General features: G+C 36.1%; 1 protein-coding gene across 23 annotated transcripts in view; it reads left to right on the top strand.

The window, feature by feature from the left end:
- The window catches only part of TAX1BP1 (Tax1 binding protein 1), a 91,433-nt gene that overhangs the window by 8,849 nt on the left and 59,744 nt on the right, over positions 1 to 22,840 (top strand). For all 23 annotated transcript variants that reach the window (NM_001266932.1, XM_077994741.1, XM_077994740.1 and 20 more), the window contains 3 exon segments: positions 8,084 to 8,186; positions 17,434 to 17,621; positions 21,234 to 21,392. In NM_001266932.1, coding sequence (NP_001253861.1) covers positions 8,084 to 8,186; positions 17,434 to 17,621; positions 21,234 to 21,392 — 450 coding nt within the window.

The raw sequence follows: 22,840 nt of genomic DNA, 5'->3' as shown, positions 1-22,840 counted from the left end.
TTAGACAGTTTATAGACTTTTTTCTAAAGGGCAGTGAGAAGTCTTTGTATATGTATGGGTTGTTTGAAAAATTATGTTTCAAGAAGATGAATTATTAACTTTTTCCTGCAGACTCCTTTTTTATTTCTTGTATTTTTTCATTTTTTTTACAGCCAAAAGCCTGTGACTTTCCCTTCAAATCCAAACATCAGTTTTAACCATATTATTACTTACATATTTCTAAATCCTTAATATCACTGCTCTAGTTCATGCCTTCTGTATTTTTTACCAAGACTATTACAATAGGTCACCTGTTTTACCCCACTTTCATTCTTGTCCTCTAACCTTTGTTTTTTAACTGCTCTATATAAGCTGTAAAATGGAAACCTGAACATCTTTCTGTTACTTGAAACTCTTCATTAGTTCTTCATCATCTATGGAATAATGCCAAGACCAAATAACCTAGAGCCATACAGGGCTCCTGTATAAGATTTAATTTCCAGCTTCATTTTTGGTCATTCCTGCTGCTGCTTTTTTGCTTTGGTAATGCTGAACTATACTTCTTTCATTGTGCACTTTAAGGATTGTAAGTTTTCTCTCAGCAAAAAAGAAAAAAAATCTTCTGTTTAATACTTTTTCCATCCTTTTTGCCAGGATAAAACTTTAAAACTCAATAGGAAGTTCAAGCATATAGTAAAAATTTCAGGTAATACAGGAAGGCTCAAGGAAGAAAATAATCATGCTTAACACTTTTACCTAGTGTTAACTGTTGTTAACATAATGGTATATAGCTACATGTAATAAAATTACAAATAATTATACACATGCATAATGTGTGTGTAATAAATATATACACACATACTACTGATGCATCATAGTGTGTGTATATATTCATTGAACCAGTTTCTTAATATTGGAATTTACAGTGTTGCTAAATGCTTATCATTAATACGTAATAAAGTATTAATGTCTACCTATCTTCATTTTGTCTACTTATTTCATAAGGTAAGTTCTTGGGAAGTAGAATCACCATGTTTATGACATTGTATGTTTTTAAGCACTTTATGTGTATAGCAAATTGCCCTCTAAAGTGATTTTGATAGACACCATATTGACAAGCAGGCAGGAAGAGAGTGCCTGGGTAGCAATTGTAAGGGAGGAGGAATGAAGATGGAAAAGTGGTATGCTTGAGAAAGTGTTAAGGAATTTGATTTGCTTGGGACAACTATCAATTAAAAATTTATTATTATTTTTTTTAGAGACGGGGTTTTGCCATGTTGCCCAGGCTGGTCTCGAACTCCTGGGCTCAAGCGATCCACCTGCCTCAGCCTACATAAGTGCTGGGATTGATAAGTGCTGGGATTGTAGGCATGAACCACCGTGCCCAGCTGCAGATACCAGTTTTAGAAGATGGATGGGAAAGGTTAGTTTGGATCATGTTGTAGATTGTTTTAATATTTGAGGGATAGTTTTTAAGTAAGGAGTAATAAAGTTTAGAAGTGAAGCTTAATCTTATAGTGCTGAGTATGATAAATTGGAATTTGAAGAGAATGGAGGTAAAGAGAACATTTAGACTATCCTAATTTTCTGTGTGAAATAGTGAAAGCCTAAAGTGGAGAAGGAAGTAAGTTGTGTGTAATAATCCATAAACAGAATTCATAGGATATGTCAACAGTCAATTGAATTAGGACTGGCACTCATTCTATGGCATCTCAGTAAGGAGGAGCAAGGTCATGTGTTAAAAGTTGGGGAGGGCTTGAGTATAGATAATTGTCCTTGCTACTGTGGAAGAATGTCACAGGGAATTGGAGTAGCTTAACCAGAAGATTACTAAGCAGCAATTTTATGACTTTCTCCAGAGAGATTCAGCATTTGGAATTGTGTCAAGAGTGCCAGAAGTGGCTGTCATTCAAACTGGGTGTTGGAAAAGGGTGGGAATGGGAAGGGAAGAGGACGAAGGATACTACGGTGGTTTTGAGTATATTATTGAAATGATTGACTGATAGTGAAGTCCAGGTTGGGTAGGGAAATGAGTGAAGCCAAACAAGGGATATAGACCGAGTTGGAGGTTTTTGTTCCTTTTAGTTTTTTTTACTCCCTCTGCAGTATTGATTGATTCGTTTTAATTATAATGAAAATAAACATATAACTTATGTTTATTATTTTATACGTTCACCTCTCATCTGAGCATTATACTCCCTATTTTACAGATGATGGAACTGAGGTCCAGAGATTAAAGTGACTTGGTCAAAGTTATCCATTACACATTGGAGCTGAGATTTGAACCTTATGTAAATTGGCATTCAATAATTATTCTCTGGCTGTTTGGTTGAGCTATCTGATTATTCAGAATTAACAACAGAGTTGCTAATAAGTTCAGCATGGATTTTCTTTAGTGACAGAATTGAAGTAAAATTACAGGAAAAGATTTAGAACTGCACCTGATGCAGGCTGGGCACAGTGGCTCACGCCTGTAATCCCAGCCCTTTGGGACGCTGAAGCGGGCAGATCACTTGAGGTCAGGAGTTTGAGAACAGCCTGGCCAAAATGGCAAAGCCCTGACTCTACTAAAAATATAAAAATTAGCCAGGCGTGGTGGTGTGTGCTGGTAGTCCCAGCTACTCAGGAGGCTGAGACATGAGTATCGCTTGAACCCAGGAGGTGGAGGTTGCAGTGAGCAGAGATTGCACTAGAGCACTCCAGCCTAGGTGACAGAGCGAGATTCTGTCTCAAATAAAAAGATAAAAAGAACTGCACCTGATGCCATATCTTTATTATTATTATTATTTTTTTTCTTTTTTTTTTTTTTTGAGACGGAGTCTTGCTCTGTCACCCAGGCTGGAGTGCAGTGGCCGGATCTCAGCTCACTGCAAGCTCCTCCTCTCGGGTTCACGCCATTCTCCTGCCTCAGCCTCCCGAGTAGCTGGGACTACAGGCACCCGCCACTTCACCCGGCTAGTTTTTTGTATTTTTTAGTAGAGACGGGGTTTCACTGTATTAGCCAGGATGGTCTCGATCTCCTGACCTCATGATCCGCCCGTCTCGGCCTCCCAAAGTGCTGGGATTACAGGCTTGAGCCACCGCGCCCGGCCATATCTTTATTATTAAACCAACATTAATTGCAGTAAAACATTATATGTTACATTATATTTGAGTTTTCTTCTATTTTGTGTTTATGAATTTGATTTGGTCTTAGTTGTATAAGTACATAAGCATGAGGAATTGGTGTATGTTTAGATTTATGCTTAGTACAAATTAAATTACCTTACAGTTAAAGACCCCCAGTGGATACCTGAAATTACAGATAGTACTGAACTCTGTTTACATTGTACTTTTCTGATACAGTCATACCTATGATAAAGTTTAATTTATAAATTAGGCACAGTAAGAGTTAACAACAATAACTAAAAATAGAACAATCATAACATGTAATTGTTATATTACCTGATAGCCGGCCTGCATCATTAGTAACTCTGTTGCTAATTTTGAATAATCAGATCTTTCACTTAACCAAACAGCCCGAGTAAAAGTTATGTGAATGTGGTTTCTCTCACTCTAACAATATCTTATTGTACTATACTTACTTATTTTGGGGTCTTGGTTGACCTCAGGTAACTAGAACCACAGAAAGTGACACCTTAGATAAAGGATGACTACTGTAGTAACATTACAAGTAAGTCCATTAGTTTTTTTTTAAACTTTAGAGTCTTAGAATTCTCACATCTCCAAGATACTGTTCTAATTGGAATTCTCACATCTCCGAGACACTGTTCTAATTGGAATTCTCACATCTCCAAGATACTGTTACAGTTGAGGAAATTGGAAGTGCAGAGTGGTCATGTGATGTGTTCAAAATTACATTGCTAATGCATGACGTACCCTATACTAGACAGACAAAACCTCCCTATAAGATACTGTTTTCACTGCATCCTGCTGCCAAGCACATCAAAAACTAAGTTGCCTGATTAGAAGGTGGATCTAAACAGTGATTTTATTCTTGAGTATCCTGTTTCAAGCTTTTGTTTCTTTGTTCCTTGTTTTTCCTTTTCCTTTTCAAATTTTTTTTCCTCCTCCTCCTGTTTTCCTGCCTTGGTCTCCCCTTCGGTCCTGTCTCATTCCACTCATTTTCTGTTTAAACAAAAAAGTCCTCTGGTTTTAAAAAAATAATTATAATTATTATATTATAATATATAATATATACATATTTATAATTATAATTATTTATAATTATAAAATTAAAACGTCCTATAGTCCCACTACCAAAGTATATCCCTACCTAATATCAATGGTTAGCACTGTTAATGTTGTATTTCCTTCCAGCCTTGTTTTATTAATGGAAGGAGACTTTCAGTCTTTTTTGTTTTTGTTTTCGAGACGGAGTCTTGCTTGCTCTGTCGCCCAGGCTGGCGTGCAGCGGCGCAATCTCGGCTCACTGCAATCTCCGCCTCCCGGGTTCGCGCCATTCTCCTCTCTCAGCATCCCGAGTAGCTGGGACTACAGGCGCCTGCCACCACGCTTGGCTAATTTTTTTTTTTTTTTTTTTTTGTATTTTTAGTAGAGACGGGGTTTCACCATATTAGCCAGGATGGTCTCGATATCCTGACCTCGTGATCCGCCCACCTCGGCCTCCCAAAGTGCTGGGATTACAGGCATGAGCCACCGCGCCCGTCCTCAGTCTTTTTTCTAATATATGTATTTTGAACGTTGCTGGCATATCTCATGTATTTTTTAATGCCGTAATTTTTTCACTTAATCACTTACAATTAGTTCTGTACCGTTTTATCTCGTTGAGGAATTTATGCTGTTTATGATATTTCTCTCTTGAATCAATGTTGCATACTCCCTTTGTATATCTAGGCATTTTTGCAGTTATTTTTTTCCTAAAGGAACTTTTCTGGTAACATGATTTTTAGAAGCTACATTGTATACAAAAGAAGGAAAATGAATGCTCCTACCCATTGTACTCCTAGCTTCCCCAGTGATGTCTGTTGTTATATGTTTCTGGATTAGAAAAATTCATAGGCTCATTTTATACTTTTTTGTGGGCTTTTTTCCTCACTTAATTGTATTTATTGGGAATCCTCCTATATCCATATGTAATCAGCTCATTTATTTTCAGTGCCCTTCCTGCTCCAAGGCTTGTCTCCCTTTATTCCTCTCCAAACATCAGCCCCTCTTCTCTGTTTCTTTCTTTCCAACTGGTCTCTCGTATGCTTTCCTCACCCTAATGTTTCTGTCTTTTCCTCAGTGTTTCTCCAGGATTTATTATCTTTATTTTTTCTAGGTAACTTTGATGTCATTATGGTCTTCTGTATGTTCTTTCTCAGAATTTCCTTTATGATCAAAACTTATCCGGCCGGGCGCGGTGGCTCACGCCTGTAATCCCAGCACTTTGGGAGGCGGAGGCGGGCGGATCACGAGGTCAGGAGATCAAGACCATCCTGGCTAACACAGTGAAACCCCGTCTCTACTGAAAATACAAAAAATTAGCCGGGCGTGGTGTCGGGCGCCTGTAGTCCCAGCTACTTGGGAGGCTGAGATAGGAGAATGGCGTGAATCTGGGAGGCGGAGCTTGCAGTGAGCCGAGATCCGCCACTGCACTCCAGCCTGGGCGACAGAGCTAGACTCCGTCTCAAAAAAACAAAACAAAACAAAACAAAAACAAAAACTTACCCAGCGTGTTTTTCTGAAATGTTAATCCTGTTTAAAAGGAATATATTGTGGCTTTCTCCCTTCTCTGTCATCCTTGTTTAATTTCCATTTTCTCATTTATTTTGCTGTTGCAGTAGTAACAAGAATGATGCCCACTGCTGTTGTAATTCTTCAAACTAAAGTATGTGACATATTCATTGCTTTAGTTTCTTTCTTAACATAGATACAGCCTCCAATGGTATCTGTGACTACAATTAACTGGTTAACTAGATTCAGGTGTATCTCCTAGAAGCAATATATTTTGGCAGTTTTAGATAACTGGCTATTTTGTCCCATTGTCTGAAGTGTTGCCATGTTCTCCCTGCCATTTTTCAATATTTGAAAATTGCTGTTATCAACTGTAAGTGTAATAATTTTCTTTTCGCTTGGTAATGGTGGACTAAAAGACAAGATTTCTTGTATTTCAGTGTATCCTGTAGCATTGAGAAGCAAGTTCTAGCCCGGTGACCAGGAAAATAAAACAGAGAATCAACCTTTGGTTTGGACACGTTATGGTTTATTGACCCTTCTAATTAGATTTATTGTTATTGCAGTGGACTCCTACATAATTTCCTGATGTTCATCTTTTGTGTTCCTTCCAGTACTGTCCACTCTAACATACTTTCATGTGGGAGCTTGATATAAGACAGTTACATCCCAAAGGAGCCCATTCCCTATGTCTTTCCAGGTTGAGAGACTTCTACATTTATTTTTTATGTATGCCTAACATGCCGCTCTCTAAGTGACTTAAGAACTATTTAGTTTTCCTTACTTAAAAGCAGTTTGAAGTGTAGTTCTGTATTTCTGACTTTTTGCTTAGGATTGTATCTCACCCCCCAACTTCTTGGTAGGCTCAGTTCTCAGGCTGCTAAGAAGCACTTATGTGATAGGCACTGTGCTAAATACTCTACAGGGATGATCTCATTTAATACAGACACAACCTTTAGAGGCTGTTTTTGTTATCAGAGGAGAAAATAGAAATGAATAACTTGTCCAAAACCATACAGCTAGCAAATGATCTGTTCTGGTATTCTGACCTCACACTCTATGCTCTTAATTATTACAAAATACTGCACCTATAATAACTACCATTCATGGAGTGTTTGCCATGGATTAGGCACTTCACGTGCTGCTTTTAGGTTCATTATGTTATTTAATTCTTCCAACAACTGAAAGGAAAAACTGGCTCAAACAGGTGAGGTAAATGACTTGTTCACTGATTCCTTAGGTTTCATATCTGTAAAGAGATGAATAGTGTCAAGTGTTTTTTACCTTGACACAGAACAGAATAAATTGTAAGATTTGTCCCAGCATGCAAATACACCAAAAACCAAATTTCATGAAACACTTACCCTTAATGTACTCCAGTACTTTCTCTTCTATATAATTACAAAATAAATGCCAGTCATGAACCACTAAATTGGTTTTATCACTTCCTACTGGGTTGTAACCTGTAGTTTCAACCATTCTTTTGGAGGCTAAAGGTGACAAGGTTTATCCAGCTTCAGCATTCTGTTGTCTATAATCAGGCCAATCAGAATCCTAGGTATAATCTAACCTTTTGGCTTATACATAAATTTTTGTAATATTACTAGCAAATGGATATCTAGTACCTGTTTTAAACATCTCTAGTTTTCAATATTTAGCATGGCATAGTCCATCTGGAAAATACGGATTGAGATATATATATATTCATGTTGTAAGTAGAAAATGTGTTATTTGAGACATGGGTGATCTATCTGTATATATATAAACATCTTGGTGCTAAAGGTCTTTTTACAAAATTTGCCAATTGGCTGTAGGCAAGACTTGCCAAAGATGAGGGATTAGTGAATTTAGTGAATTTAGAGGGAGGCAGATGTCTAAGTAAAACAAATAAAACACTTAAATTGGAGGTATAAATTAAGTTTTTTGAATTTTGATATATCTGAAAATTCTTCAGAGGTGAATTTGTAATGCATGTCTAATGTTTTAAATATTAATTTCTTTAGTCTGTAACTCCCTCAGTTGTTGGATCTACTAGACATTCAGTATGTGCCACCTTTGAAAATAATACTCTGTGGTCAATAAAAAATAAATAACAAGTATTTAAAAACTCACTGTGTTTAGTGAAATTAAATTTTAATCAAAACAAGTTTTTATATTTGATCATGTGGATGGATTATCCTTGAGAAATTGGAAGCAAATTCCTTTTTAATACAGTAGAAATTCTACTATTCAATTTATGTAGATTTTTATAGCATTAGGCTGTGGTTTAATTTAAAAATAATTTGACATGCTTGTTAAAATACTCAAGATTTGTAAACATATTAAATGTATATTTTAACTATAAAATACAATTTAAAAAATGCTGTATGAGCCTAATATTAAACTATTTGCTTATAAACCTGCCTTTTTTGTTATTTCCCTTTAGGTTGGATGGAGTACTGCTCGTGATTATTACACGTTTTTATGGTCCCCTATGCCTGAACATTATGTGGAAGGATCAACAGTCAATTGTGTACTAGCATTCCAAGGTAAGGACTGAAAACTGCAGAACTCGATGAAACTGGATGTCTTATTGCCGTTAGAGATGTTGTACTCCATTGTAATGATTTGTTCAGGTATGTCCAGGGTACCAAAGTTGAATTAATTTGTGTCTTTACTTAGCAAAAGCCCTAAGAATGTAACTGTCTAGTGTAGGCCACATGATGTTTTATGTAGACATTTAAAAGTTATTGGTTGTTGTCTTAACTTTCACTGAAGAGTGGGTTTCTTTTTAGATATTAATTTTTGGGGATTTTTTTTTCAAGTGAGAAAACAAACAATAGTGATAACAGATATTAGAATAATGTAACAAAAAAGAGGTGAGGAAATAGTCCAGATGAAAACCACAAAAATGATTAACAGAACTTGTAGTTATTTGAATTCTGTCATGTGTAAGTTCCTGTATTATAAAATGGATATAAAGTAATATAAAATTCATTTTTGTGTTAGCTTGGCATTATTTACAAAATTTTAAAAATACTCTTATTCAGGTAATTCTGACATATGCTACAATATGGATGAACACTGAGGATGTTATAAGTCAAATAAACCAATCACAAAAAGAAAAATACTGTATAATTCCACTATATGAGGTACTTAGAGTAGGGATAGACACAGAAAGTAGAATGGTGGTCCGCAGGGCGTTCAGGTTCCCTCAAGGGAGGAATGGGGAGTTATTGTTTAATGCGGGTAGAGAGTTTCAGTTTTGAAAGATGAATTTTGGAGATAATGTTAGTTGCACAACAATATGAATGTGTTTAACATTGAACTATACACTTTAAAATGCTTGAGATAGTAAATTTTATGTGTTTTTTTACCACAACTTAAAAACTTGAAAAAAAAAATAACACTTATTCAGAGATCTATCAAAGAATTTGCTGCAGAGTAATTTTGTATTATAATTTTACTGACTTTAGGGTTGTATTAAAGTGAATTCTTACTCTTGTGTATGTCATAGATTTCTTTTGGTCTGGTGAAGTTTGTGGACTCTGTCTCAGAATAATATTTTAATGAATATAAAGTAAGACAAAATTGCAAAGAAAACCAATTATATTGAAATAATTATAATATCACAATAACAGATTTTTGATATATTAATACATGTGCTTCAAAATCTGTGTAACAAGATGTATTTTATTGGCAGATTTAATCGCTGCCATGATTTCCAAGTAAGATAACATTGAGATACCTGTAACAATTGTAATGTGGTATTAACATATAAGTAATTCCTGTTGGTGACAAAAATCACAAATACTGATAATCAAAGTAAATGCTGAAATTTTAGTTAAATGTTGGTAAAAATAAAAATATAATGTTTTTACCATTAAAGTTGATGGATGACCTGAATTTTCTTTATCCTTTGACCCCAGGTTGAACATTCTCTAAAACTGCCTCTTTGCTATTGAGAACTTTATTTGCCTTTGTGTTTAAAAAAAAAATTCTAGGACTTTATTGCTCTTCCCTGGGACTGGCTATTAATAATTAAGACTTTTTCCTCTGAGTTTCTCATATGTTTAAGCAATGGGCTCTATTAAGAATGTTCTTATGTTAGCAGAAAGAAGTTTACATTTTATGAATCATTACTTTAAAAAAAATGTGCTCGGGATTATGAGATGAATGATTTAAAATAAAGTTTATTGTCTCACACATTTTCACATATTTTAATGCAATTTAAAAATCGTGTAAATCTTTTTTGTTTGAGCCGGAGTCACACTGTGTCACCAGGCTGGAGTGCAATGGTGTAAATCTCAGCTCACTGCAATCTCCGCCTGCTGGGTTCAAGTGATTCTTGTGGCTCAGCCTCCTGAGTAGCTGGAACTACAGGTGCTCACCACCACGTTTGGCTAATTTTTGTATTTTTAATGGAGACGGGGTTTTGCCATGTTGGCCAGGCTGGTCTCAAACTCCTAATGTCAGGTGATCCACCTGCCTCGGCCTCCCAAAATGCTGAGTTTACAGGTGTGAGCCACCATGGCTGGCCCTAAATCTTTAAAATGAAACCTCAGATCATTTCTCCCTTATCTGATCTGGTTTACCATCTTCAGAATGTTAAAAATTAAATTTGTTTTAACAAACTAAAAGAAAAGCCTCTAAAAAAACCAAACTATACTAAAATATTTATTTAATGAAAATACTTTGTTAGCATGCAAATGCTTACTTCAGAAAGGAACTAAAAAACAGTTTGAATTTGGGATAAACATTTCTAGTATTATCGATTTCTTTTTTTTATTTTTATTTTTTTGAGATGGAGTCTTTCTCTGTTGCCCAGGCTGGAGTGCAGTGGCCCGATTTCAGCTCACTGCAAGCTCCGCCTCCCAGGTTCACGCCATTCTCCTGCCTCAGCCTCCCAAGTATCTGGGACTATAGGTGCCCGCCATCACGCCCAGCTAATTTTTTTTGTATTTTTAGTAGAGATGGGATTTCACCGTGTTAGCCAGGGTGGTCTCGATCTCTTGACCTTGTGATCCTCCCACCTTGGCATCCGAAAGTGCTGGAATTACAGGCGTGAGCCACCACACCTGGCCAAAAAATGTTTATAGTGATCCCTCCCTTGAGTTTTAGCTTTTGTTATAGTTGCTAAGAGAGAGCATCAGCCTGTTTTAAGGGCAGCATAACTTGGAGCCTATGCACATAGCTTTGGTATAGTGATTTCCAAATTTAACTGTAATTTGGAATCACCTGAGTGCTTTAAGACATGCAGAAATTTATGTCCCACCTCCAGATGTTGTGATTTAATTGGTCTGTGGTATGGCCTGGGTTTTAGAATTTTGGAAAGATCAACAGGTGATTCTGTTATGTTGAAGTTTGGGAACCAGTGGCATGGCAGACAGTTTTCAGCAAATAATTGTTAACATTATCTAATTGATTGGGAGGCCGAGACGGGCGGATCACGAGGTCAGGAGATCGAGACCATCCTGGCTAACACGGTGAAACCCCGTCTCTACTAAAAAATACAAAAAAACTAGCCGGGCGAGGTGGCGGGCGCCTGTAGTCCCAGCTACTCGGGAGACTGAGGCAGGAGAATGGCGTAAACCCGGGAGGCGGAGCTTGCAGTGAGCCGAGATCCGGCCACTGCACTCCAGCCTGGGCGGCAGAGCGAGACTACATCTCAAAAACAAAAACAAAAACAAAAACAAAAACACATTATCTAATTGATAGGGTCTTATCTAAGTTAAAATGTCCTGTTTTTTATCAGGCAATATCTGACTTGGATTTTGGTGACATGTGCAGAGCAGCCTTCTAAAATAACTAGGCTCAGATTAATCAGCTTCAGATGGTTTAATTTAAAAAAATTAATAAACTTTTTTGGAGCAGTTTTAGGTTTACAGAAAAAATTGAATGAAAAGTAGTTCTCTTGCAATCCCTTACACTACCCTTCCCTGCTTTCCTTAATTTTAACATCTTGTGTGCTCCATTTGTTACAACTGATGGACCAATATTAATACACTATTATTGTCTGAGTTCATAGTTTGCGTCAGGGTTCACTGTGTGATGTAAATTCTGTTGATTTTGATGAATGTATGAAGACATACACCTACTGTTGCAGTATCATAAAGAACAATAACTTCACTCCCCTAAAAGTCTCCTGTGTCCCACCAACTCATCTCTCTTTCCCTCCTCGTAAAACCCTGGCAACCAGTGATGTTTTACTGTCCCCACAGTTTGCCGTAAAATGTCATAGAGTTGGAATCGTATGATATGTAGTCTTTTCAGATTGGCTTCTTTTACTTAGTAACATGTGGTTTAAATTCCCTCATGTCTTTTAGTGGTTTGAATAGCTCATTTCTTTTATTACTGATTAATATTCTATTGAATGGATGTATCATAGTTTATTAATCTATTGAAGGACACCTTGGTTGCTTCCACGTTTGGCACTTACTAATAAAGCTACAATAAACACTCTTGTGCAAGTTTTTGTGTGGATGTAAGTTTTCATTTCATTGAGTAAATACCAGGGAATGTAATTAATTAATTGTATGATAGGTTCAGTTTTGTAGGAAACTGCGAAACTGTCTTCCAAGTGGCTCGTACCATTTTACATTCCTCCCTGCAATGAATGATGAGAGTTCCTGTTATTCCACATTTCAGCAGCATTTGATGTTTTGGATTTTGGTGGTCTGTTTGTTTAAAAACTTTTTTCCACTTTATTCTGAATTTTGCATATGTTTGGTCTAAACATTAATTGGCACTGTGAGTGCATGGAGCTTGCATATATAAAGATATTTCCTTATATTCTGTGCCAGGAAACCAATATGCAGAGGATAAAACTTGTAGTGTAATATGGGCAATGATTTAGGTCCTCATAGATGTTTTTGGATAAGGAAATGTTATAAATTATATATGTAGTTTATCTTTTAAAATAGCTTTTTTTAGATAATAAAATTTAGGTGTGTATTGGAACCAGTTTTGTTATGTTTAAAACTTCTTTCCTAACAGCTGTTGTTTTATTTTTAATCATTTTTATTGTGATTGGTTTCCTCTTAAAAAATAAGTTAACTGCCAGGTTAACTTATTTTTTTAGTGGTGACTCACACCTGTAATCTCAGCTATTTGGGAGGTTGAGGCAGGCAGATGGCTTGTGACCAGGAGTTAGAGACCAGTGTGGGCAACATAGCGAGACTCCATCTGTTGCAAAAAAAGTTATTTAATGTGTTATAGTGACTATTGCATTTGTTTATTAGGGACTTAGCAATAAGTTTAAAAGTGGTTAAAAGAGAGAGAGAAAAAGCATCCAGTTTATTTCTGTTAATACTTCAAAAACATTTTTGGGCCAGACGTGGTGGCTCACGCTTGTAATGTTAGCATTTTATGAGGCCAAGGAGGATGGATTGCATGAGCCTAGGAATTTGAGACCAGCCTGGGCAACTTGGTGAAACCTTATCTCTACAAAAAATATCCCCAAAATTAGCCAGGCATGGTGGTGTGCACCTGTAGTCCCAGCTACTTGAGAGGCTGAGGTGGGGAGGATCACTTGAGCCCAGGAGGCTGGGGTTGCAGTGAGCCGAGATTGTACCACTTCACTCCAGACTGGGCGACAGAGTGAGACCCTGTCTCAAAAATTCATGGGCACTAAGCATAAATGCAATATGTTTTACAAGTTTCTGAAAATTCAACAGTTCATTTTTATTTTGAGTTTTGAAATTCAGAAATAAAAGCATCTGCCTGCCTAGAACTTTTTTGTTGCGTAAGGAAGTCAGGGAAAGCTTTGTCATCAAATATTAGAGTTATAGAAGGGCTTTCAAGCATAATGCAAATCACTTTGCTCATTTTGTGGATGAGTCATGAGAATCCTGGAATGCGAAACCCGAAACATCTAACAGTACCTAAACGTGATTGTTTTCCTAAATGAACCCTTATTTATTTATTATTATCTTGTTGAACACTAAAGGCACAGTCTGTAAAATTCGACTCGAAAATTTTGTTTTTACTTTTTCCGATTTTATTTTCAGTATCTATCTGACAACAGTTTTTCCAGGCAGCTTTAAATTGCAGCTCTGAATAATTAGGTCTATCTCAAATGGTTTTGAACCATATTTTTTAGCAGTTTATTTTAGTGAAGTTTTTGTTTTTTAAAGAATCAGACCTTGAGGTCGGGCGCAGTGGATCACGCCTGTAATCCCAGCACTTTGGGAGGCGGAGGTGGGTGGATTACCTGAGACCAGTCTTGCCAACATTGTGAAACCCTGTCTCCACTAAAAATACAAAAGAATTAGCCAGTCGTCGTGGCGTGCGCCTATTAATTCCAGCTACTCGGGAGGCTGAGGTAGGAGAATTGCTTGAAGCAGGGAGGTGGAGGTTGCGGTGAGCCGAGATCAGGCCACTGCACTTCAGCTGGTGACGCAGCGAGACTCCGTCTCAAAAAAAAAAGAATCAGACCTTGAATACCTAGTTTGTAGAGTTTCTAATGTCTTGATGCCAGAGCTGATTAATTATGCTGTATATTTGTTTTCTAGTTAAGCTTTTAAGTAAGCCTAGTGGCTATTTGGAAGTTGGTATGAATTAGTAAGTTTTTAGTAGAGATTAGGAGGGTGGATTTTTAGAAACCTTAAAAATGTATATTGCCAGATACATGTCTATGATATTTGCTTATTTAAACTTTGTATTTTGAAGTAATTTTAGATGTAAAGAAAACTTGCAAAAGTAGTTCACAGAATTTCTGTATGCCCTTTGCCCAGCTTCCTCTCATGTGAGCATCTTGCATGACCATGGTACATTTATTTAAGAAAACAGTAGTTTAATAGTGGTATAGTACTATTGACTAAAGTACAAGCCTTACTCAGATTTCACCAGTGCTTCCATTACTGTTCTTTTTCTGTTCTTAGATCCAGTCCCTAATCCCTCTTTGCATTTAGTTGTCATGTTGTCTTAGTCTCCTTGGTTTCTCCTTATCTTTCATAACCTTTACTTTCTTGTAAAGTACTGTTAGCATTTTGTGTTGTTGTTGTTTGTTTTGGTAGTAGCTTGTCTCTCATCTTGGTTTTGCTCATTGTTTTCTCATCATTAGATTGAAGTTATGCATTTTTGGGAAGAATGCCATAGAAATAGTACCGTACCTTTCTCAGTACATTTTATCAGGGAGTATGTGATGTCCATATATCTTATTACTGGTTATAATAATCTTGATTGCTTAAGATTGTGTCTTCTGGGTTTCTCCACTGTAAATAAAGTTATTTTTTTTCCCCTTGTAATTAATGCATATTAAAAGGGAGCTACTTTGAGACTGTGGAAATATGTTGTTTCTCCTCATATTTTCAGCCACTAATTTTAGTATCCCTCCGTGCATCTTGCCTACGATTATTGCGGTGTTTGTCTAATGAAGTTCATTACTTGTATATTTATTAGTTGATCATTATGTTAGAATTGTCGTCTTCTCCATGGAATCATTAATTTCTTCTGTGAAATAAAGTCTAATACCGTATTTTTTTTTGTTACTTGTTTCAGCTTTAGCCATTGGAGCATTTCAAGTAGGCTCCTGTACTTTTTTTGACATGCTCCACCCCTCCTAATTTCTTTTTGTGGACTACTACTTCGCTTTAAAGTGCCATAAGAATTTATCTTATGTGATATATTGTCTGCCTGTCCTCTCTGTTTCTGGGAGACACAGCCTGTCTCACTGTGTCTCCCAGGCTCGAGTGCAGCGGCGTGATCTAGGCTCACTGCATCCTCTGCCTCCCATGTTCACGCCATTCTCCTGCCTCAGCCGCCTGAGTAGCTGGGACTACAGGCACCCACCACAACGTCCAGCTAATTTTTTTGGATTTTTAGTAGAGACGGAGTTTCACTGTGTTAGCCCGGATGGTCTGGATCTCCTGACCTCGTGATCCGCTCGCCCCAGCCTCCCAAAGTGCTGGGATTACAGGCGTGAGCCGCCGTGCCCGGCCTGTCCTCTCTGTTTCTAAGGAGAACAGCCAGCTGTTTTTTAAAGAGTGAAATCAGGTGAAGTAGGTATAATAACTGAGGCTGAAAATTTCAAGGCATGAAAGAATAGCAAGCATAGTGATGATAGCTTTTGGGGTAGATATTAATAAGGTAAGATATTTATCTTTGTTTATTCGTTTCACAATTATTGAATGTTTTCTTTTTACAAGTCATTGTGGGGAATTCTGAATTTTTTAATATGTATATGCACAAATATATACACATACATGTGCCCTCAATGTGTATGTGTGGTATCTACGGTGTTTTAGAGGTCTGATGTAGTTGTAAGGCATGTACATAGTAACCAGTAATGTTAGGTTTACTGTGGAGGTATGTAGTTTTTACACTTGATCTTAGCCAAAAAGGCTGAGAAGCGATAGGAGATGTTTATTTTTTAATGTAAAAAGTACTGTGTGAGCTTTGAGGGGGAGACAAAGATTAATTTTAAGTTACAATAATCCAGCAAAATTTAAAATGGAATAACAAATTGAGGAAAGAAGGGGGCAAATATTGAACATATTATTCTAGATACTATAAATATATTATCTATTTGTTAATATTTTGGATCTCTGAGACAGATAGCCTTTTTTTTTTCTTTAATTTTTTTTTTGAGATGGAGTTTTGCTCTTGTTGCCCAGGCTAGAGTGCAGAGGCGCGATCTTGGCTCACTGCAACCTCCGCCTCCCAGGTTCAAGCGATTCTCCTACCTCAGTCACCAGAGTAACTAGAATTATAGGCATGCGCCACCACCGCTGGCTAATTTTGTATTTTTAGTAGAGTTGGGATTTCTCCATGTTGGTCAGGCTGGTCTCAAACTCCCAACCTCAGGTGATCCACCCGCCTCAGCTTCCCAAAGTGCTGGGATTACAGGCATGAGCCACCACCCCTGGTTTTTTTTTTTTTTTTTTTTTTTTTTTTTTTAACAGATTAAGAGCCTGTAGCTCAGGGAGGTTAAGTAAATAATAGTGGTAGAGCTGGAATTCTGAATAGAGCTGTGGGGTTCTAAAGCTTTTTTTTTTTTGAGACAGGGTCTCACTTTGTCGCCCAGGCTTGAGTTCAGTGGCACCATCATGGGTCATTGCAGTCTTGACCTCCTGGGCTCAAGCGATCCTCTCACTTCAGCCTCCCTAGTAGCTGGGACTACAGGCACATGCCACCACACCTGGCAATTTTTTGTATTTTTTTGTAGTGACAGGGTTTCACCATGTTGGCCAGGCTGGTCTGGAACTCCTGGCTCAAGTCACCTGTCCACCTTGGCCTCCCAAAGTGCTGGGATTACAGGCATGAGCCACTGCACTGGGTTCTAAAGCTTATTTTTACCATACTGCACTAGCAGACCTCATCTTCTTTTCTGCCTTCATATAGTTCACATGTGCAGCATATTCCTTTAGTTAATATCTCTCATTTACATGTAATGAATGTCAAATTGGAGGGAAGATTTCTTTAAATGACATATTCCCATCCCCACTCCCAGTCCTCAGTAGATTTTTATATTGGTTCTTCCCTTGCTTCTCCTCCAGCCTGTTTCCCATTGTAAAGTATATACTTGCTTCTCCCAGATGAGTGGGTTTTGCCCTAGAAGATACAAGGGGAAAGGATATTCTGGGAATATAAGCTTAAACCTAAGAGAAGAAAAATTTTAACTTTAAGGAGGAAGGAAGAGTCTAGTTTTGATAATTTGTGAAAGGAGGAAGGACATATCCCAGATACATGCCAAGAACAGTGTGCGGAATGAGATACGGCAAGTATTGTTAAATTGAAATAACATGAATTTTATAATAGGAAGTTTAATAATTTTGTTTGTTAACTTCCTCTTAGGATATTACCTTCCAAATGATGATGGAGAATTTTATCAGTTCTGTTATGTTACCCATAAGGGTGAAATTCGTGGAGCAAGTACACCTTTCCAGTTTCGAGCTTCTTCTCCAGTTGAAGAGCTGCTTACTATGGAAGATGAAGGAAATTCTGACATGTTAGTGGTGACCACAAAAGCAGGCCTTCTTGAGGTTGGTGTTCACAGTGAGATAGTGATTCACTGATAACTTTAAGAACAGAGCTCATGTCGGTTGGCATTTTAAGAACTTTAAGGTTACGTGAGAGTTGCCACAAAGATCGAATGCTTTAACTTGATGCAGTGGCTCACGCCTGTAATCCCAGCACTCTGGGAGGCCGAGGTGGGAGGATCACGATGCCAGGAGATCGAGACCATCCGGGCTAACACGGTGAAACTCTGTCTCTACTAAAAATGCAAAAAATTAGCCAGGCGTTGTGGCGGGCGCCTGTATTCCAGCTACTCGGGAAGCTGAGGCAGGGTAATGACCTGAACCCGGGAGGCGGAGGTTGCAGTGAGCCGAGATCGCGCCACTGCACTCGAGCCTGGGTGACAGAGCGAGACTCCGTCTCAAAAAAAAAAAAAAAAAAAATCCAATGCTTTTTAACTAAAATAGAGTGTCTTTTTTGAAATGCTTAAAAAATCTTTCGGCCATAATTATGCTGTTGGTTCCACTGTGGCAGGGACTGTCCCTAGGGCCTGCCCTTATTTTGTGCATAGTAGATAGTGCAGTAAGTACCAATTGGGAGAGTTTAGGTCTAAAGCTTTCCTTACGTTCCTTTGCCTAACTTTTTGTGGTGCGTAATCATTTCATTGTAGAATGTTACCAATTTGAGGATGAAGCTGCTTGGGATAATGGTATAAATCAGTAAATCTAACTGTAAGGATGTGAACTTGGTTTCACTACCGTGAGCATTCTCTTTCTAAAGTGTGGCAGTGAGGCAGGAGAGCTTCCCAGTCTCTTAATTTAGATTGAGCATTTTTAGAATGATTCCTGTTGTTGTACTTCTGATGAAATGGATAAGCCTAGATTAACCATAATTTAAAAAGAAAATTTAAAAAGCTATTTATTATTTACTGTTTTTGTAAATATAATATTATGGAGTCATGATAATGGCTTCAATATAAATTTACTGTGTAGATGGTCTAATAATGCCTTATGTATTAATTTTTAGTAGTCATTGACAGAGAAAATAGAGTGACATTCTTTTCTCATTTTAAGATCACATTTTTCAGTATCTTTATCCTATACCTAAAAAACTACAGCTATATTTGAGTTATTGTGATTAATTATATATAGTGCCCTCTATTATAATAGTAAGAAAAATAGCTTCTCAAATTGGTTCATTATACATTTTTGGCTAATTTATATTCATATTTCTTCTATTGCAGCCATTGCTTTTTTTTTATAGTTGGATAGATTTTTTTAACATGTAAATATTTAATGCCTTTGATTTTACTTTTATTTACCTCAAAGAACTGAGACTGGAGCAAAAAGACAAGAGGCTACAGATATAATACTTTTATTAGACAGTCAAACTAGGTTAGGAGGAACCAATCATTTTTTATTGTGAATTCTTTCATATCTTTCCTTCCCCTTTCCAGAAATTCCTCTCTTATCTTAAAGAAATGTAACTTTTATAGGGTGACTAAAACATTTTGTGGTGCAACTGCCTGATGATCAAGGTTTTTAGCTTTGTATTTGAATGCCATTCAAAGATGCTGAAACAAGCCCAGATCTTAAGAATGCAGTTAGTATTTATACTGTAGCTTTTTGAATACTTATTAGACCACCCTCATTTCAGGGCCTCCAACAGAAAAGTGATGGGCATTTTGGCATTCACATCTATGTTGTACTTTTTCTTCAAGTAGATTGAGACATACCACATTCTGTTTCACTCCTTCCTACTTTGCAAAGGGTACTTTATAAAGAAAACGAAAATTGCTGTTTCTTAAGTATTTCTAAGATTAAATTTTTTTAACCAATATTTTGATGAGTCTTTAAAATCCCCACATTCATTAAAGTTTTTGTTTTATCTAAAACTGCACAAAATTAGTACAAATGTGAGACATTATCTGGGGCCCTGTTGACATTAAAAGTGATTAATGAGACATAATTTTGCCATGTGTGGACCTTGATTATATCCTAGATTAAAAAAAAAATTGGGGGAATAATGAGGGATATTTGACTATGGCCTATTGGGGAATATAAAATTATTCTTAATATTCTTAGCTATAATAATAGTGGTGGTTTAAAGCCACTGTCCTTATTAGGTGATGCTTGCTCTGAAGTATTTAGGAGTGAAGTGTCTGCAATTTCATTTTCAAATGGCTTAGAAGAAAAAAGGATACATAAGCTTAAGTATATAAAGAGAGATAAAATAAACATGGTAAGATATTAATAATTAGTGAATTTAGGTGATGGATGTTTGGATGATCATTGTAAAATTTTAACTATTTTGTATTCTTAACATATTTCAAAATACAAAATTGAGGCAAGAAATGAGACATATACGTTCTTATCTAATTTGAATTCTTCTAAAATGTCTACTTAAGCTTTAGTGAACTCGAGAAAGTATATGTGAATTAAATAAATCACTGGAAAAGGTGATTCTTTTATAAAGTCTGTGTTGTGCTTTGTCAAGATATATCTTTATTTTTAAGCTGCCAGATAGTTTTGAGCCAGACTTAATGCCAAATTAATAATGATACTAACCTTTATGGGTAATATACTTGCCTGTTTCTAATTTTCTGTTGACTTTATTGAATGCCATTTATTGCAATCTACTTCAAATCATTTTTAAAAAATAGATAAGATATAAAAGAAATTCAATGATTGAATAAATAAACTTTTCCTGGCATTTTGGTTTGATTTGTTGGAACAGGTAGAAGAGTCATTCAGAAAGTTTGCAGCTATTCAACTTTGATAAGAGCCATTTTAGAATTTAATCAGTTTAATTTCATAATCCCATGACCCTGGAAAACCAATTTAGGGTATATGGAGGAAAAACATTTTACCAGTTAAATGTATAATACCACCTTTGTTAAGTCTTCCCTCTGAGTCTTCATTCTTCCTGTAAGAGAAATATTAAACTTTGTTTTACTATCTTAGGACCATTAATTTAGTAATATTTTAGAATATTGAAGTTCATATTTTCCTGAACTATTGGCTGTTCCTGTAAGAATCAGGTATATTGTTAATATATTGTTACAGTCTGCATGTTTGTCCTAAAATTTGTATTTTTACTTATGAAGAGTGTTTTAATTTAGCCAAGTAGAGGCCATTTTATATATAGAACCTATAAATTTCTTGATGTCTTAAAGAATCAGCACTTTCAATAGTAATTCCATAGATGAAGGCCATATATACCATATAAGTTTGTGATAGATTCAAAGATTTCCTATAGGTTTGCATTCCAGAAGAGGTACAACTTTTCCTCTCGGAGTATCTGATTATTACTGTGGATCAGAAAGTCCCGTAATTAACGGAAAAATTAATATGCCTTTTTTTTTTTTAGTTTTGATCTCAAAAATGATTAGCAGCCAACTTCATAATACAGTTCTCTCATTTTATATCTTCTTTTAATATTTTCTTCTTTGCTCAACCAAAAGAAGGTTTAAATTTATGATTGTTGAATTTTTCTAACTGAAGTCTAAGTAGGTAGAATGTAAAAGTTCTTTCTGTGAAAGTCTTCACTATTTTTTTTGGAAATGGAAAACTAAATTTGTAATAACATATTTTAGGATTAAGCAAAAAACTATTTAATTTGAGTTTTTTGCTTTATAGTTGAAAATTGAGAAAACCATGAAAGAAAAAGAAGAACTGTTAAAGTTAATTGCCGTTCTGGAAAAAGAAACAGCACAACTTCGAGAACAAGTTGGGAAAATGGAAAGAGAACTTAACCATGAGAAGGAAAGATGTGACCAACTGCAGGCGGAACAAAAGGTTAGTTGTGTCTTGTGTAACTGACTGAAGTTGATAGTATATTGCCTGAAACCCACCTTTTTAAAGAGCTGAACCAATTAAGTAAGCAAAAACCAGGTATTGAGAAAAGTAGCCTTTTAGATAGACATTTATACAAGAACAGGTCAGTTCCTATTAACCTTCTGCCACAGCTGCTTTTATGTTTGTAAGATGGTTAAAATACTTTTAGACTTTTGGTACCAGGCTTGTTGAGGTAGTCCCTGACAACTATTTCCAGATGTTTTACATCTAATTGTAGAATACTTGATAGATTTTTTGTTCTTGTTTAGAAATACAATTAGAAATGATAAGCACTGAATAAAGGAAAAATAGAATACATAAGTTAAAATTACTTTTCAAAAAAGTGTAATTTGGTGAAATAAGATGTAGTATTAGACAAAATTTTGAAATTTTTAATGGGAGAAATGTTATATTATCCTAAGAAACAAACTAGTTAAAGTTGGCAGAATTCCTTGAGCTAAGAAAGAGAGAGACAGGTACAATGCAAGCAGAAAACATTGTGGCTTCATTAGTAATAGAAATAGACTTGTAAGAAGCCAAAAACAGTGAAAAAACAGTTATCTAGTCATTGAATTGTTTAATATTTTCACAAGAAAAGCAATTTGTTCTGATGAAACTTACACAGACTGTGATCATACATATTACAGTCTCACTTATAGTAGAGCTGGTGGGATATACTTATGCCCATTGACAGTATTGAGCTGTTGTTTCCTGAGGATGGGGTCTGTTCTGTTATCCTTTTGTTCAACAAGGCCTCCAGCAATTGCTTAATAATTGCTAAATGAACTATTAGTCCTGTGATTCTCAAATATTTTTATACTCCAGTGGAGTGGTTATATATTGCACACCTGGGCAGAGATGTTATGCAAGTAAGTCTTAAATTCTGAAAAGATTTTCCTTGCTTTGTTCTATTTGTTTGAGGATTGCTCTTTTGAGTTAGAGGGTAAACATAATGTCAAATACTGTGTACATTTACAAATCTCCTTATAAATGTCTGTGAAGTCTTCACTTCTGTCTTTTCTATCATTAGTCTTTTTAGTTAAAAATATGCAAGTATTTGCCAGTTTTACTTTTAGTGTCCTGCAGCAGACTGTAGGACTGTAGGAGTAGGATTTTCCATTTGGTCAAGGAACTACTTTTTTTCATTTGAACCTTTCAAGCAGGTATACCAAATATTAAAATACAGTGAAATCTCATAATACGTGCCCTCCATGACTATTAGGACATTCAGCTAATTTTTTTTTTTTTAACTCATTTGTTGTAATCTCTTGCTGCTTTGTGTAGTTATTACTCTCTTTTTCTCCATTCTTTACATATTTTTCTCATGATTTATACCTGGATTTGGCAGTTTTCCAAAGTGTAATGTCAATCTTTTTTTTTTTTCCCCACTGTATTACAAGCCAGAGGGA

The sequence above is a fragment of the Macaca mulatta genome, chromosome 3, assembly GCF_049350105.2.
Source record: "Macaca mulatta isolate MMU2019108-1 chromosome 3, T2T-MMU8v2.0, whole genome shotgun sequence".
Classification (NCBI taxonomy): Eukaryota; Metazoa; Chordata; class Mammalia; order Primates; family Cercopithecidae; genus Macaca; species Macaca mulatta.
Note: the sequence above shows the minus strand (reverse complement) of the source record. Positions and strands in the feature narration are given on the sequence as shown.